The 15323-nt window shown below is 38.4% G+C and overlaps 2 protein-coding genes across 10 annotated transcripts in view; one reads left to right on the top strand and one right to left on the bottom strand.

Annotated features, from left to right (window-relative positions):
* Positions 1–15323, top strand: part of MAPK10 (mitogen-activated protein kinase 10) — a 339795-nt gene that overhangs the window by 14274 nt on the left and 310198 nt on the right. The gene's annotated exons all lie outside the window — the stretch shown is intronic.
* Positions 14279–14933, bottom strand: LOC117085364 (40S ribosomal protein S24-like). The gene has a single exon (XM_033214182.1). The coding sequence runs from the start codon at positions 14777–14779 to the stop codon at positions 14387–14389; it is 393 nt and encodes a 130-aa protein (XP_033070073.1). The 5' UTR covers positions 14780–14933; the 3' UTR covers positions 14279–14386.

Genomic DNA, 15323 nt, shown 5'->3' on the forward strand with positions numbered 1-15323 from the left:
TATATATATACACACATTTTAATAAAGATACTCTTCTACATTAAGACATGTGTGTGCACACACACACATGAGTACATATATAATATTGTACTCATTACTTGCCAAAAAGATTGAATAAAATAGATTAAGCAAAAACTACATGAAAAAGTGGGTAGGAAACAATTTAAGCTATACACCTGTGTTTAAACTGTGTGGGTCCACTTACACGTGTTTTTTTTTTTTTTTCAAACAAACTTGGATTTAAAATACAGTATTCTTGGGATGTGAAACCTCCAGATACGGAGGGCTGACTTTTCCTACAAGGCTGATTGTTGGACTTGAGTATGTATGGATTTGGTTAGAGACCTGAGGTCCTGGATATATCAAGGGATGACTGTATGTCATCTTTTGTGAGTTTCAGACTAATATAGTTAGCCCTCTGTGTCTGCAGTTTCACATCCACAGATTTAACCAACCATGGTTTGAAAATGTAGTTAGGCCTATGATGGTTGTGTCTGTACTGAACACATACAGACATTTTTCCCTTGTTATAAACAGTTCAGTATAATAATTATTTACGTAGCATTTACATTGTATCAGGTACCATAAGTAATCAAGAGTTGGCGAAGTATATGGGAGGATGTGTTTAAATTATATGCAGATACTACCATTTTATATAAGGGGTTTGAGCATCATTGGATTTTGGTATCCTCAGGAGTGGTCCTGGAGTCAACTCCCTGAAGATAGCTTGTGACACCTGTGTATCATGTCATATATTTGTTTGACTATCTTGTTGTCAACCAGGGTTTAGGTTAACAAAGTGAAACATCACAGGCAATAAACTCTCATTCATTGCAATTATTGTAATTTTGATCCCTTGTATAGATGTCTGACTCTGTGTTAAAATGTAAGAAACCAAAACACATTCTGATTTTCACCTATCTCTGTTTCTGAACCTGATATCATGTATAAAATTTCCACTTGTTCTTTTAGTTGAAAACTTCAGCCATTCCTATTCAAATAGAAATGTTATGAGGCAAATTGATTGGCTTGCTAACCTGATAAACTAACTTGAATTAAGGTATGAATTAGTCATAATGGATTTTGGATCATAGGTACTAACCACATTTGAATAAATATGGTACATTAAAATAGCAGGACACTGAAGGAATATGTAGGAAAAATTTTTATATAGAGAGGGAATCAAGAATGGTCTAGAGCAGAGTATTTGTTTGAGTTTAGGAGATTTAGTCAAATAGTTTTTGGAAAAGGAAGAGGACTTAATGCTAGATTTTTATCCCAGCTATGTCCTGAATTAATATTCCCTTGGGCAAGTCTTAATTTCTAAAGTGACTAAGACACTAATAGTTTCACCGGGTATGTTGGAAAATTTCAGTACAGTTTAGAAATCCTGATTTCTAAAGGCGAATTTTAAAAGATTTCTCTCATTAGTAATCAATGCACAAATATTTGTGCACACTAGTCCTTCAATAGCAAAAAATAATTTCAAGATAAGACAAAGCTGAACTTCAACTGTATATGAGAGAGTTGTAATAGATGTCTAAATTTCTTCAATTGTAAAAATTACGTGGATTAAGTTGCACACAGATTGAATTAAAGAATGAGCTAATACCTAGGAGGTCACATTCAAGTGGGGTACCTTGATGAGGGAAGCCTTGGCTAGTGAAGGACTCCATGAGGATGCAAAGCAGCTAGGAGGGGAAGAGAGGGCTCAGAAAGCTCTCAGAGAGGGACTTGCCAATGCACAGTTTTGCTTTAACTTTCCCCCTTTTGTTGTCTTCAGCTTAATCCTGCCCATTCTTATTTACTCTAGATCAAGAAGTAAGATATTTTAGATATAGGAAGTCACTTCTATTTATTAAAGATGTACTATCCATAAGGAAGATAGGTAGTTTATGCATAGCCAGCCAAACTGACCATATCAATTTTCCAAGTTTGCATCTTTTTTTATCCCAAAATTATCCTTTGCTATTGAAAGACTAATGTGCACAAAGACTTGCTTATGAATTTATTTGTGAGAGAGATATTTTAAAATTTGCCTTTAGAAATAATGATTTCTAAACTCTACTGGGATTTTCTAACATACCAGGTGAAACTATTGAAACTTTGGTCACTTTAGGTATGATATCAATACAAACACATTTACATGAAGTTAACAGACATTTTCAATGGGCAGATTACTGTGGTAGAGTCTTGGAAGAATACATATCACATAGTTTCTTGCTCCCTCCCCTGACATTCCTTCCCTCCCTCCCACAAATATTTACTGACTGTTTACTCTGTACCAGGTGCTGCAGAAACAAAGATAAGTTTGACTTAGTCTCTGTTCCTAAGCAGCTCACTATTAAACTAGGGGGCTTTGGGGGTGGGGAGAGAAAGGAGAAAATCTTGTGAAAAAATCTCACACATAGGATAGTTTCTTTGATAGAAGTTGAGAGCAGGCATGGTAGCTCACTCTTGTAATCCCAGCACTTTGGGAGGCTGAGGCAGGATTGCTGGAGCCCAGGAGTTTGAGACTAGCCTGGGTAATATAGCAAGACACTGACTCTATGAAAAATAAAACAGTTGGCTGGGTGTGGTGACGTGTGCCTATAGTCCTCGCTACTTGGGAAGCTGAGGGGTAGAATTCCTAGAGCCCTGATGGTTGAGGCTGCAGTGACTGTGATAAGCACTCCAGCCTGGGTGACAGAGCAAGACCCTGTCTCTAAACTCAGCTTCTACTCAGGCATTCTCAAATGAGGTTCTGCAGAGAGACATGAGCCCACTGCCCGCAGGCAGTAATTTCAAACGGTTTAGTCTCATGATCCCTTTATATTCTTGAAAGGTATTGAGAAACCTAAATAATTTCTGCTATAGCCACTGGTATTTACCATTTTATAAATTAAAATATAAAATTTTAAATATGTATGTAATTTATTTAAAAATGAATGATTGTGAACCCATTACATGTTAACATAAATAATGTTATCTGTTTATGAAAACGACTTTTAAGAAATAAAAATACTTTAGTGACAAAGTGGCGTTGTTTTACCCTTTCGCTAATCTGTTTAATGACTGCTTTAACAGAAAGCAGCTGAATTCTCCTATCTACCTATTCTTTCAATTTTTTGTCATACCAAACATCAAGTCACCTTTGGAAGACTCTACCATACGCTTGTGAGAGTATGAGAGTGACAATGTTGAACCATGTCTTCATATTATTTGGAATTAGTTTTGACTAATTTGGGGGCCACATGAAAAGGTCTTGGGGACCCTCAGAGGTCTGTATACTATACTTTGAGAACCACTCCTAAAAAGTATCTGTTGTATGTAATGAATAAATGTCTCTTTTATGCATCTAGCCTGGCACTATTATGTAACACCCTTGAGAAAATAGTGTTTTGCCATTTAGATAAGGTACCGTAAATGAGGAAGGCTGCCAGACTATAAGCCTCACAAAAGCGGGGATGTTTCTCATTTTCACCCATTACCTGTCACAAAATCTGACGTGGGACCTGACTCTGGGAATCTCAGTGACAGAATGTTCTAACGAGAGATGTTCTGTCATAAGTCACTGTAGTCCTAGGTAAAATGTGATGAGTGTTACGAATAAGACTAAACATGGAGGAGCTGGAGGAAGCAGTCCTTTCCAGATGGTAAGTCAGGAGGACTTCATGAGGAAGACAGCACTGGGGTGGAAATGCGAACATATTGTGATAGTGCTGGAGTTGGAAAGGTAATTTCTGGAAGAAGGAGCAGAATGATCAAGGAGCAGAGTGGGTTTGGAGTTCAGAAGTTTAGGTTTGCATGACTTATGCATAGGGGATGTGGCATCAGAGACATGGCTAGGAAAATAGATTGGGGCCAGAATAAGGGAGGCCTTGAAAGATCTGTGAAGGAATTTGGGGTCTGTTTCTATAGACGATGAAGAACCGCTCCTTTTTCTCTAAACAGATTTAAGAAAATGATTCTGGCAGTAATATTGTTTTGAAGAAGAGAGATAAGAGAAGCAGGATGAGCAGTTAAAAGGAAGGAGAGAGAGGGAATCCAGCTTGAACAAGAGGCAGTAAAAATCTGAGTGGGAGGGTCTAGTTGTTAAAGAAGGCCCCAATGTCTCAGATAATTTGGAGTAAGAAGCTGTAAATGAGATAGAGTTTCACTCAAGGGCAGGAAAACATGGGTTCTTTATGATTTCATTCTAGGCTCAGCTACAATCTTGCTAAACAATTATGCACAGGTCCTTGAGCTTTGGTTTCTCCATATGTAAAATGTAGAAATGGATTGCTTGCCTATTTGTGTCACAGGAGTCCGTGTAAGGATTAATGAGCTCTTTGACAGAAAGGCACTTTATTAATCTAAGGCATCAATAATAAAAATGAGAATGTTTGCCAGGTACTTTTGCTCCTATGTTGAAGGCTGCTATGTAAATATGAGATACTGCCTAGAACTATTGTCATTGTTAATAATAGTAAAGTCATTACTATGAAACGCCTACACAGCAAACTTGTTTTCAGTCAATTCCAGAGGCAAGATGAAGCCAGGCATGGAAGTTCATTCCATTTTGTTTATTCTAAGTCTTCCTTATTGTAAGCTATTTTCCTGGTTAGTAGAGAAGTCATTTTAACAGTATTTGAATTTCATTGTATCTTCTTATTTCCATCACTCTATTCTGGTCACGTATTCTATCGCTATCAGAAACATCATCATTCTGACTTTTCCCCATGCAAATGGAGGTGGGACAACATTTGATGTGCCTAGTTACCTGCATCAATGTTCTTGTCAATTTTGGCTATTTTTGTCAGTTTAACTCATGACTGTATAGTCTGTTGGTCAAGCAGGTAAACTCCAGAGTTAAACTGCCTGGGTGTAAATCCAAGTTCTATTACTTTACATGACATCCTGGTTAAGTCACATAACCTCTTACGCTTCAGTTTCCTCATCTGTAAAGTGGTACTAATAATGGTGTTTCCCATAAGGTTATTGTGAAGGTAATGAAGGTAAAGCTCACAGCATTAGGTGCCCAGTAACTGCCAGGTGTTTTTGTTTTTTTTTTTTTTCTTTTTTGGTCCATTTTTATTACCATTGTCATCATGTCTTCTCTTTTCCTAATTGGGGTTCTTTACCATTCCTTGTTAATTTGTGATAGTAGTTAATTTGTGATAACATAATTGATCACAACCTGTTTATTACCTAGAGTAACATTCTAAAAAATCCACAAAAATCTTAAATTTTATTCATTGCTCTTTCATATATTCCTCTTGTGTTTTTTCTCCAGCAAGTCAAGTACTTAATTCTGATATAAATATAAGGGATCTAATAAGTTTGTCCTACCCATTGACAAGTATTATTTCCTGTAACACATTGCCATCCTCCCACACAATTGTCCTGTAAAGAAAATTTGCTTGCCATTTTCCTTTTTGACCCATGTATTTATTCTCTTCTCAAGATCTGTATCAGCATGTTTCTGTTTTTGCTATTGATCATGTCTCTCAAGACTTCCAAAAGTACCTTCCCATATTATCTCAGATTCATCAAGATCTGTTTGGAACATACACCAAGCCCTTGGTTTAGAGTGCTGAAGCTACAGTCAAGTTTGTGTTATGCTCACCAAACCAGAGCTCATCTTTCTTTCTTTTTTTGTTTATACTTTAAGTTCTAGGGTACATGTACACAACGTGCAGGTTTGTTATATATGTATACATGTGCCATGTTGGTGTGCTGTACCCATTAACTTGTCATTTACATTAGGTATATCTCCTAATGCTATCCCTCTCCACCCCCGCCCCCGCCCCATGACAGGCCCCGGTGTGTGATGTTCCCCATCCTGTGTCCAAGTGTTCTCACTGTTCAATTCCCACCTGTGAGTGAGAACATGCGGTGTTTGGTTTTTTGTCCTTGTGACAGTTTGCTGAGAATGATGGTTTTCAGCTTCATCCATGTCCCTACAAAGGACATGAACTCATCCTTTTTTATGGCTGCATAGTATTCCATGGTGTATATGTGCCACATTTTCTTAATCCAGTCTATCATTGATGGACATCTGGGTTGGTTCCAAGTCTTTGCTATTGTGAATAGTGCCGCAGTGAACATGCGTGTGCATGTGTCCTTATAGCAGCATAAAGCACATCTTTATAATTTGCACAAAGACTTCAAGAGTATATTGGGCTAGTGTATGATCCTTTTTCACACCTTATAAATTGTTATCCATTAATATTGTTAAGTCATGACTGTAAATTCCTGCGGGTTTTGACCAAATATATCATTGGCAGATTCTCCTTTGTGTCATAGTTACGTAGAATGAATACTCAGCCACCATCTCTCCCTGCGTTGTCCATAATTTCCTTGGGTCATGAACCAAATGAAACCAATGGTCTTGCTTCATGTGAAAAGTTGGTTCATATTTGCTAATAGTGAATTATATTCTATTCAAATGGTGTAGGACATTAAAAATGACTATTGAAAATGGCTGCTAGTAGAGGCAGAAAACGATTGAGTAGTAAGGTAAAACCAAATGTATTAGCATTTAATCAGTTTCTTCTTTTATGATTCCAGTATTGAGTCTTTCTCTGAGTCACACTGGCTTAGAAACTGTTCAGATGAACATACCAGAAGGGAGTTTCCTTTTTGAAAATTGTTGTCTTCTATCTGGTATTAGGTCACAGAGATGAAAATTTAGCACCTCTGCTTTGTTTACTTCTTCGTATGGGGTACACTTACCTTAGTCACATACTAGATGTGTGATATGGTTTGGCTGTGTGTCCCCATCCAAATCTCATGATGAATTGTAATCCCCAAGTGTCAGGGGAGGGACCTGGTGGGAGGTGATTGGATCATGGGGGTGGATTTCCCCATCCTGTTCTTATGATAGTGAGTGAGTTCTCATGAGATCTGATGGTTTAAAACTGTGGCACTTCCCTCCTTGCTCTCTCTCTCCTGCTCTGCCATGGTAAGGTGAATTTGCTTCCCCTTCATCTTCTGCCATGACTGGAAGTTTCCTGAGGCCTCCCAGCCATGCTTCTATGCAGCCTGATGAACTGTGAATCAATTAAACCTCTTTTCTTCATAAATTGTCTGGTCTTTGGTAGTTCTTTATAGCAGAGTGAAAACGAACTAATGCAATATGTGGTCTTGGCCAAGTTGTCTAATGCCTGGTCCCTCAGTTTTCTCCTTTGTATGTTGAAAACAATAAAAGCATCCATTCCATAAGGTGGTTGTGATAATTAATTGAGGAAAGAGTTGTAAAGCTATTGCAGCTATACCTGGCACAGAGCAAAACTTTAGTATCTTTTAGCAAGTATCATTACCTACTTGAAATAATATAGTAGTTAAGAGCTTGATTCTGGAGTAGATTGGTAGGCTTGAGTTCTAACTCTGTCATTTGTTGCCCGGGTAATTTGTGGATTCACATTTCTGGGCCTCTGTTTCATGTAAAATTGGTACAGTAAGAATGTCTACCTTCCAGGGTTTATATGAGAAATAAATGGGGAGCACTTAGCATCATTGTTCATTGAATATTAGCTATCATTTTTTATAATCCTTATGACACATTACTTATATAATAATCATAATAGCAAATACTTATGGAGAGCTTATTTTGGGTCAGGCAATATCTCAAGTACATTACATATACTATCTCATTTATTCCTCACAGTATCTCCAAAGAGATAGGTGCCATTGTTATCACTATTTTACAGATGAGTAAATTGAGGCATGGAGAGGTTAAGCAACATTTCCAAGGTCCCACAGTGAGTGCATGGCAAAACAAAATCTGTGCATTTATTCATTATGCTCTATGACAATAAATAAAAAAGTAGAATATAATATTTGGAAAAGAAAATTAGACTGTTAGGCTAATGACTGAGGCGCTCACTGTGTCCTGAACTTTTTCAAACCCTGAATCTATTCATATGGTCAGATAAGTCTGGTTAAAAGGAAGATTAGCAGGTAGCACTAAAGAAGAAAATAAGGTAAGACAATCTCTTAAACACTTGGAACCTCAGCGGTGTGTGTGGAAGTGAAGCCTTCAGCCCTTTTTCCCCAAGAAAAGCTCTTTTTATCTTGAGGATGAGGTGGGAGCATGGTTTATTTGAATATTTCCAGTCTTATTTAGCTTCAGCCTCTTCTTCCCTTTCCTGCTGCCTCCCTTAGTCACTGCATGGCTCTGCCTGAGGCCCCAGGCAGTTGTACACATTTGCTTTATACCCTGAATGTTCCTGGTGATATCTGAGATGACTTCCTGTTGTACTGCAGCCCTGACAGTACACTGTGTGTAACAGAATAGTGCCTGACTGCAGAGTGTGTTGCCTAAGGGCTTCTGCTTTCAAGTCATACAGAGCAGATTCAGATTCTCAATCTGCTTATATGGGCAAATTAGTTAGCATTTTTAAGACTTAGTTTGTCGTCGTCGTTGTTGTTGTTTTTAATCTGCAAAATGGGCATGTAGCACATACCTGAGTCTTTGAGAAAATTGAATGTAAAACATTTTAATACCGTGTCAGGTAGGGAATTTTGTTGTTAACACCAAGCATTAAATTTTGTTGTTAACACTAAACACTAAAAACTTTGAAAAAGATTAGTTTGCTTTGGATCATTACCAAGCACTTTCATCACTGAAATAACAAAATAAACTCAGCTGCTATCAAGACAAATGCCCTGGGAGTACTTTTCAATATAATAAACTAATTTCATTTCTTCATTAACGTGTGTACTCCTGGGTGAACCCTACTAGGATTGGGAAGAGCAAGCTGTGGAAAGGCTATAGGGCTTGCAGGTACAAGAAAAACATGTGTCTATACTGTTTATTTATCTAAGTAAGTATGTGAATGCAGAACCTGAAGCTGGACTCACTCCCAGAGCAGAGGAGTCCCCACAAGAGCATGTCCCAAACTGTCCTGAGATGGGGCCAGTTGGGATTCCAAAGAAAGAAGCCCAAATGCCAGGGGGATCAGTCCAAAACATTTATTAGGGTAACTTACAGAGGGCTGCAGCAGTCCTCAAGATAGACAACACGAAAGGGGTGTTCTACATTGGTTTGTCTGCAGAAGTGGGTAAGGGTAGGGAATTTATATTAGGGTTTCAGAAATTCAGCTGAGGGCTACAGCCAGTTTCTTTGAGTATTTTGGGCAATGACCTAGATGCCTTTATTAGTGCTTAGGAATGTTCAAAGCCCCAGTTTGGGTTCAAGCCTGCTGGGAAAAACCTACAGCTGGCCAGGTCACAAAACGGTCAAGGCACTCTAAGATTTTTGGTTAGGACACAGAAAGAAGGTGTGTGTGGGTGGGAGGGGAACTGGGGGGGCACTACCATGAATGTGCTCTGTAGATTCTCAACTTCTCTGCAAATCTAAGATATTATTTTTATAATTACCACAGGAAATCTGAGAAGAAGAGCAGTATGGAATTAGTTTAGTCAAGGAAGGCAGAGAGGAAGATGTCTTGCCATTACATCTTAAGGAAAGTAGATGGATTGGATTGGAGGAAATTGGAATTTGAGCAATTAGCTGAAAAATGGCAAATGTATATTGTAAGAGCATATCTGATAAGGAAAAACTGACCAGTCTGATAGTACTGGATATTTGACATCTATTTGGGCAAATCAATGGAACCTTGACTGCTAGGTAGGGAATTCTGGGTGATGTTCAGTTGGCCTTAGCACATCAGTTCTTGGATTCCCCAGGGAATTAGCAAGCAACATTTTCTTTACTGTATGTGGACTGGCAATGGCAGATTAATTGGGTGCTCTACTCCAGCTCTTGATCCAGGCACTGATACAAGGACTATTTGCCATGATCCCTCCTCCTAGGCTGCAAGCTTGCTCTGGATTATCTGATCATGGTGGGTGCAGATGTCTACCATTTTGAGGACCCAGAATTCTCACCACTTTCTATTTCCCCATTCCATTTCTGGTGTGAGGTAGTTTCTCCTTTATGATTCTCCAAACAAAGGGACTTACTATATACTTTCTTCTGGACATCCACTCATGTAAATGTGGATACAGAGTAATTTCTGGGGAGTTAATCTGAATTGACTCATATGTGATTAGCACTTCCTTGTTGATCAAGGTGACTATCGAACTCTTATTATTAGTGCAGAAAATCATTTTTAAATTTAATCTATGACAAGACTTCCAGCTACATTAAACTGAACCATGTAGAGGTAAAGGTAATCTGAAATGCACTGTCAGTTACCATATTGATTCCAAGAATAGATTTTATTTTATTTATTCATTCAACAAATATTTATTGAGCATCTACTATGTGTCAAGTCCTGTTCTAGCTGTGGGAATACAGTAGTGAATATGATAGATTAAAAAATCATTCCTGGCTGGGCATGGTGGCTCACACCTGTAATCCCAGCACTTTGAGAGGCCAAGGTGGGCAGATCATGAGGTCAGGAGGTTGAGACCATCCTGGCTAATATGGTGAAACTATATCTCTACTAAAAATACAAAAAATTAGCTGGGTGTGGTGTTGGGCACCTGTAGTCCTAGCTGCTTGGGAGCCTGAGGCAGGAGAATGGCGTGAACCCGGGAGGTGGAGCTTGCAGTGAGCTGAGATCGCACCACTGCACTCCAGCCTGGGCAACAATGTGAGACTCCGTCACAAAAAAAAAAAAAAAAAAAAAAATCATTCCTGATGTCGTGGAGCTTATATTTTGGTGGAAGGAGACAGAAAACAAACTGGATGAATAAATGAAATATTTTGTATATTAGATGGTAGGAATGGTTGAGGAGAATGTTGAGCAGAAATATGGAATAGGGAGTGTGGTGGAGGGTTTCAGTTTCAGATAGAGGGATGAGGGAAGACCTCCCTGGCATGTCATTGAACAAAGACCTTGTTTGATATGATGTCGTAGGCATGTATTCTCCCCCTCTTGATGATTCCATGTTTGTCCCTTCCAAAGCTGTTATTTGATAAAACTGGAAGGAATTCCTGGATAAAACTGTCCTCTATTCAGTAGTCTGTGGGTAGCCCCAATTACTTGATAGAAGCTCCAAATAAGTTCTCAAGAATCACTTACAAGAAAAAGTGGGGTTTTCAGGCTTAAGTTAAAACATGTAATTCTGCTTAAGACGAGGTCTCAAATAGCTAAGACCAAGTTCTGGAGTTAGTTATAATGGTTTATCTTTCCCAAAATACCCATACCACCAATTTAAAAGAAAACAATTTGAAACATTTTGTGTTATCCCTCTTCCATAAAATTGATTCTGCTCTTAGCAATTATCTGACATTAATTTATAGAAGTAATTTCATGTTCTGTTTGCTTTCTCAAGATTATTGTCTGACATTTCCTTGTTTATCCATTTACTATTTGATTTTAACAAAAATTATAATGTCATTTTTATATTTAAAAACATTTTGATTCCAGTTTGATTTCCTTGACAAATCTCCAGTCAGGGGGATATCTCTGACATTATATGAATAATGTAGTTGCTATAGTTGGGCTCTGTGTCCCTACCCAAATCTCATCTCCAATTGTAATCCCCACATCTGGACAATCCACATGTAACCCCATGTGTCAAGGGAGGGAGGTGATTGGCTCATGGAGGCAGTTTCTCCCATGCTGTTCTCATGATAGTGAGTGAGTTCTCACAAGATCTGATGGTTTTATAAGTGTCTGGCATTTCCCCTGCATGCACTTCTCTCTCTTGCCTCCATGTGAAGAAGGTCCTTGCTTCCACTTCACCTTCCACCATGATTGTAAGTTTCCTGAGGCCTCCCCAGCCATGTGGAACTGTAAGTCCATTAAACCTCTTTTCTTTATCAATTACCCAGCCTCAAGTATGTCTTTATAGCAGTGTGAAAACAAACTAATACGGTAGTATATTATTTATTGCAGGGGATGAGGAGAAAGAGGGAGAAAGAATGGAGTAAGAGAAGAAGAAAAAGGGGGTGAGAGAGGAAGAGCAAGAAGATAAAGAGCAAAAATATATATAAAAAAACCCAATGTATTTTTAGTCTACCATTTCTATTTAGCAATCTTATCTGGTTATCTTTTATTACCTGGGACTCTAAGGCAGAATCATTACAGACAGATTTTAAATTTAAAAAATTATTTTTCACATATTGTTTGTATACCAATTTCTTGTACTTGTTTCATATAATGGCATTTGCCTTTAGCTTCTACAATCTTTGAGGTCTTTTAGTTTGAATAGAGTTTGATGTCTACTGCAATGTAACATGTACAACAAATTGTTAATATTTCTTGACCAATTCAAAACATGTATCAGGGATTATCTCAGCTATTTCATAGATCACCTTTCATTTCGTTCAAGCTATGGAGATGAAATTGGAGGTGTAAGGTTGGTGTGTGGAGATGGGTATTGACAGTCAATTCTCCCAGATAATGTAACAGGTGAGTTCTGATAGGCAATGATGCTGTCTTTCTCTTTCTTTTCCATTATGTATTTTCCTGTTGGCATTAATGATATTCCTCTTCTTCTACAGATTTATATGCAAATATATATAACATACATGTGAAAGACTATTATTCTAGGCATTGAGTTCAGAAAAGGTCTTGCCCTTAAGAGATTATAGTGTGGTGAGGGAAACAGATGTTTTCCTTCATAGTATGTATCACAGTTTCCAATTATTTATTTGCATGATAACTTTCAATATTTGAATAAATTGTAAGAAAACAATATTATTAAGAGACTGCAGTTTTTTTTATGAGCGTAGGGTACTGAATATACTGTGGGTGTCAGAGGAAGTCTCCTTGAGGAAACATGTTTGGACAGGAATAGTCAGATGAAGTGGGGAAGTTTGTGAGATGGAAAAAAGTTCCAGGCTGAGGAAACAGCATATGTATGTGAAGGTCCAGTGGGGACAGAGATCTGAAGGGGTGAAAGTTATGCAAGAGGGAGAGGGATAATAAATGAGGCTTAAGAAGTATGCAGGGCCAGATTACATTGTGAAGAGCTCTGTGGACCATATTAGTTATGACATGGAAGACTTTTAAGTGGGGTCAGAAACACAAGCAGATCTGAGCATTTGAAGAGAGCTCTCTTTGCTGTGTGGAAAATGTTTAGGGAAAGATAAGGCTCACAGTGAAGGTATATGGTGATCCAGGAGAGACATAGTGATGACCTAGACTAGACTGACACAGTTAGAGGAGGAAGGGATATTCTCAAAAACAGTAAGGAGGTAGGCAGGATCTGCAGGACTTGTTTGCATTTGGAAGATGAGGGGAATGACAGGCATGGTTTGTGCTTTCTGGCTTGGATGACTGTGTGGGAGGTGGCTGTAATTTTAGAGAAAGAGAACACTGAGGAGGAATGGGCTTTGAAGGGAGAAGATGAATTCATCTGTGGACATGTTGAATTTGAAATACGCAGCAGGCAGTTGCATATATGTGTTTAATGTTCAAGAAATAGGAATGGACTGGAGGTTATGGTCAGTCCTCATCACTAAATAGAAGGATAATGGGGCAAAGAGAGATTCTAGGAACAAACCTTGACAAATACCAACAAAGAAGAAGTGACCAGAGAAGGAGCATAATAATAATAATAATAATAATAATGGTAAAAGCTAAAACATATATGACACTTACTATGTGCCCGGCACTGTATTATATGTTTTTACATATATTAGATCAATTTAATATTCTTGAGAGGTTGGTGCTACTATGATCCCTGATTTTACAGATGAAAAATATGTGAGCCCCAGAAAGGTTAAGTAACTTCGAGACTGTCACCAACCAATATATGGTAGGGCTGTTTTAAAACCAGGCATTCTAGCTTCAGAGATTGTGGGCTTTTTCTGTATATTCTACTGGAAACCATGGGAGTGCACTGTCCAGAAACTCTAGGAAGAGAGGGAATTATAAGCCTTGTCATTGCTTAGAGGCCAAGGAATATTAAGGCTGAAAGTTGTTCCTTAGGTTTAGTGACATTTACCATTTATGAGAACATGGGTTGCTGTTGTGACAGCCTGAGAAGGCAGACGGCAGTAGGCTGAGGACCTCCTAGGAGATGAGCATAAGAAGACAGTAAGTGTAGATGATGCTGTGTAGAACTTTGTCTGGGAAGGTGAGGAGATAGGACTAGGAGAATTCTCAACTCCTCAGGACGGGAAAAATGTCACGGAAAGTATTTGATTTCAGGGCAGAGCAAAGAGGGGTTCTTTATGAGAGGAATGAAATTGGTTCGATGCCTATCAGAACTCTCCTGTTATATTATCTGAGAGTATTGACTGGCCCATTTATCTTATTCTAGCAATTGTTTTCTAGATGAAAGTAGGTATGGCCTAACATATTTATAAAGTAATACTTGGTTGTACATTATAGAATTTGTTTTTTTTTTCCACATTAAAGTTTTTAGTTTATTAATCTGCTTGTGAAAAATCCAAAATGGACACAGGTAGCCTTTACTGCAGCACCTTTACTCCTTCGGCTGTGATTCAATCTCCAGCTCACTTTTTGCCAGCACCAACATTGGCCTTTGCAGTCCCCCTGACTTGCTTCATTCTGTTCTTGCGTTCCTTTTGTTGCTTTCTTGAGGTCTTTTTCTTCTCATACAGGCCATGTCTTGTAAGTCTATGTTTGGGTTCATTTTCCTTTGCATAATCCAGGGAGTCATAAATCATGCCAAAGCCAGTTGTCTTGCCACCACCAAAATGAGTTCTGAATCCAAATACAAAGATGACATCTAGTGTGGTCTTGTACATTTTGGCTAGTTTTTCCTGAATTTCTGTCTTAGGCACTGTTGCCTTCCTGGGGTGAAGGACATCAATGACCATTTGTTTCCTCTGAAGTAGTTGGTTGGTCATGAACTTTCTAGTGTGGATAGTTACGGTGTCGTTCATGATGGCGGCCTATCTTCTGGCAGTCAGGGAGGAAAACAGCGAATTTGTTGGTTTTAAAAAAAATCTCTGCAGCTGGGTGCAGTGGTGTGTGCCTGTAGTCTCAGCTACTTGGAAGGCAGAAGTAAAAGGATCCATTGTGCCCAGGAGTTTGAGGGCAGCCTGTGTAAAAAAGCAAGATCCTGAAGATCCTGTCTCTAAAAATAAACAGAAACAAACAAACAAACAAAACTCCACAGCCATACCATGATTAGTTGACTACCATTACCTCTCAGTCACCAGTCTTAAATTTGGATGCAAAACTTATGGCCAGAAGCAAACAGATTTGTGACTTCTCTCTTGAGAATCTTGGGAACAAATACATTATAAATTTTAATCAGCCATAAATGGAGTGCTTTCACCCAGGACTTTTCCTTGTAATTTCAATCAGGTTTAATTTTGACCGTAGGCTTTTGTCTAAGTTGGTTGGATCACCATCTCTGTTATAACCTCCAAATTATTAAAAAGCTCTTCTGAAAGATTTTGTGGAAGGTTACAGCATGAAATG

Source organism: Trachypithecus francoisi, unplaced genomic scaffold (genome assembly GCF_009764315.1).
Source record: "Trachypithecus francoisi isolate TF-2019V2 unplaced genomic scaffold, Tfra_2.0 Lachesis_group1, whole genome shotgun sequence".
Taxonomy (NCBI): Eukaryota; Metazoa; Chordata; class Mammalia; order Primates; family Cercopithecidae; genus Trachypithecus; species Trachypithecus francoisi.

Excerpts from the sequence above, each read along its gene's own strand:
- LOC117085364 (XM_033214182.1), bottom strand. The coding sequence starts at position 14,779 with ATGAACGACACCGTAACTATCCACACTAGAAAGTTCATGACCAACCAA.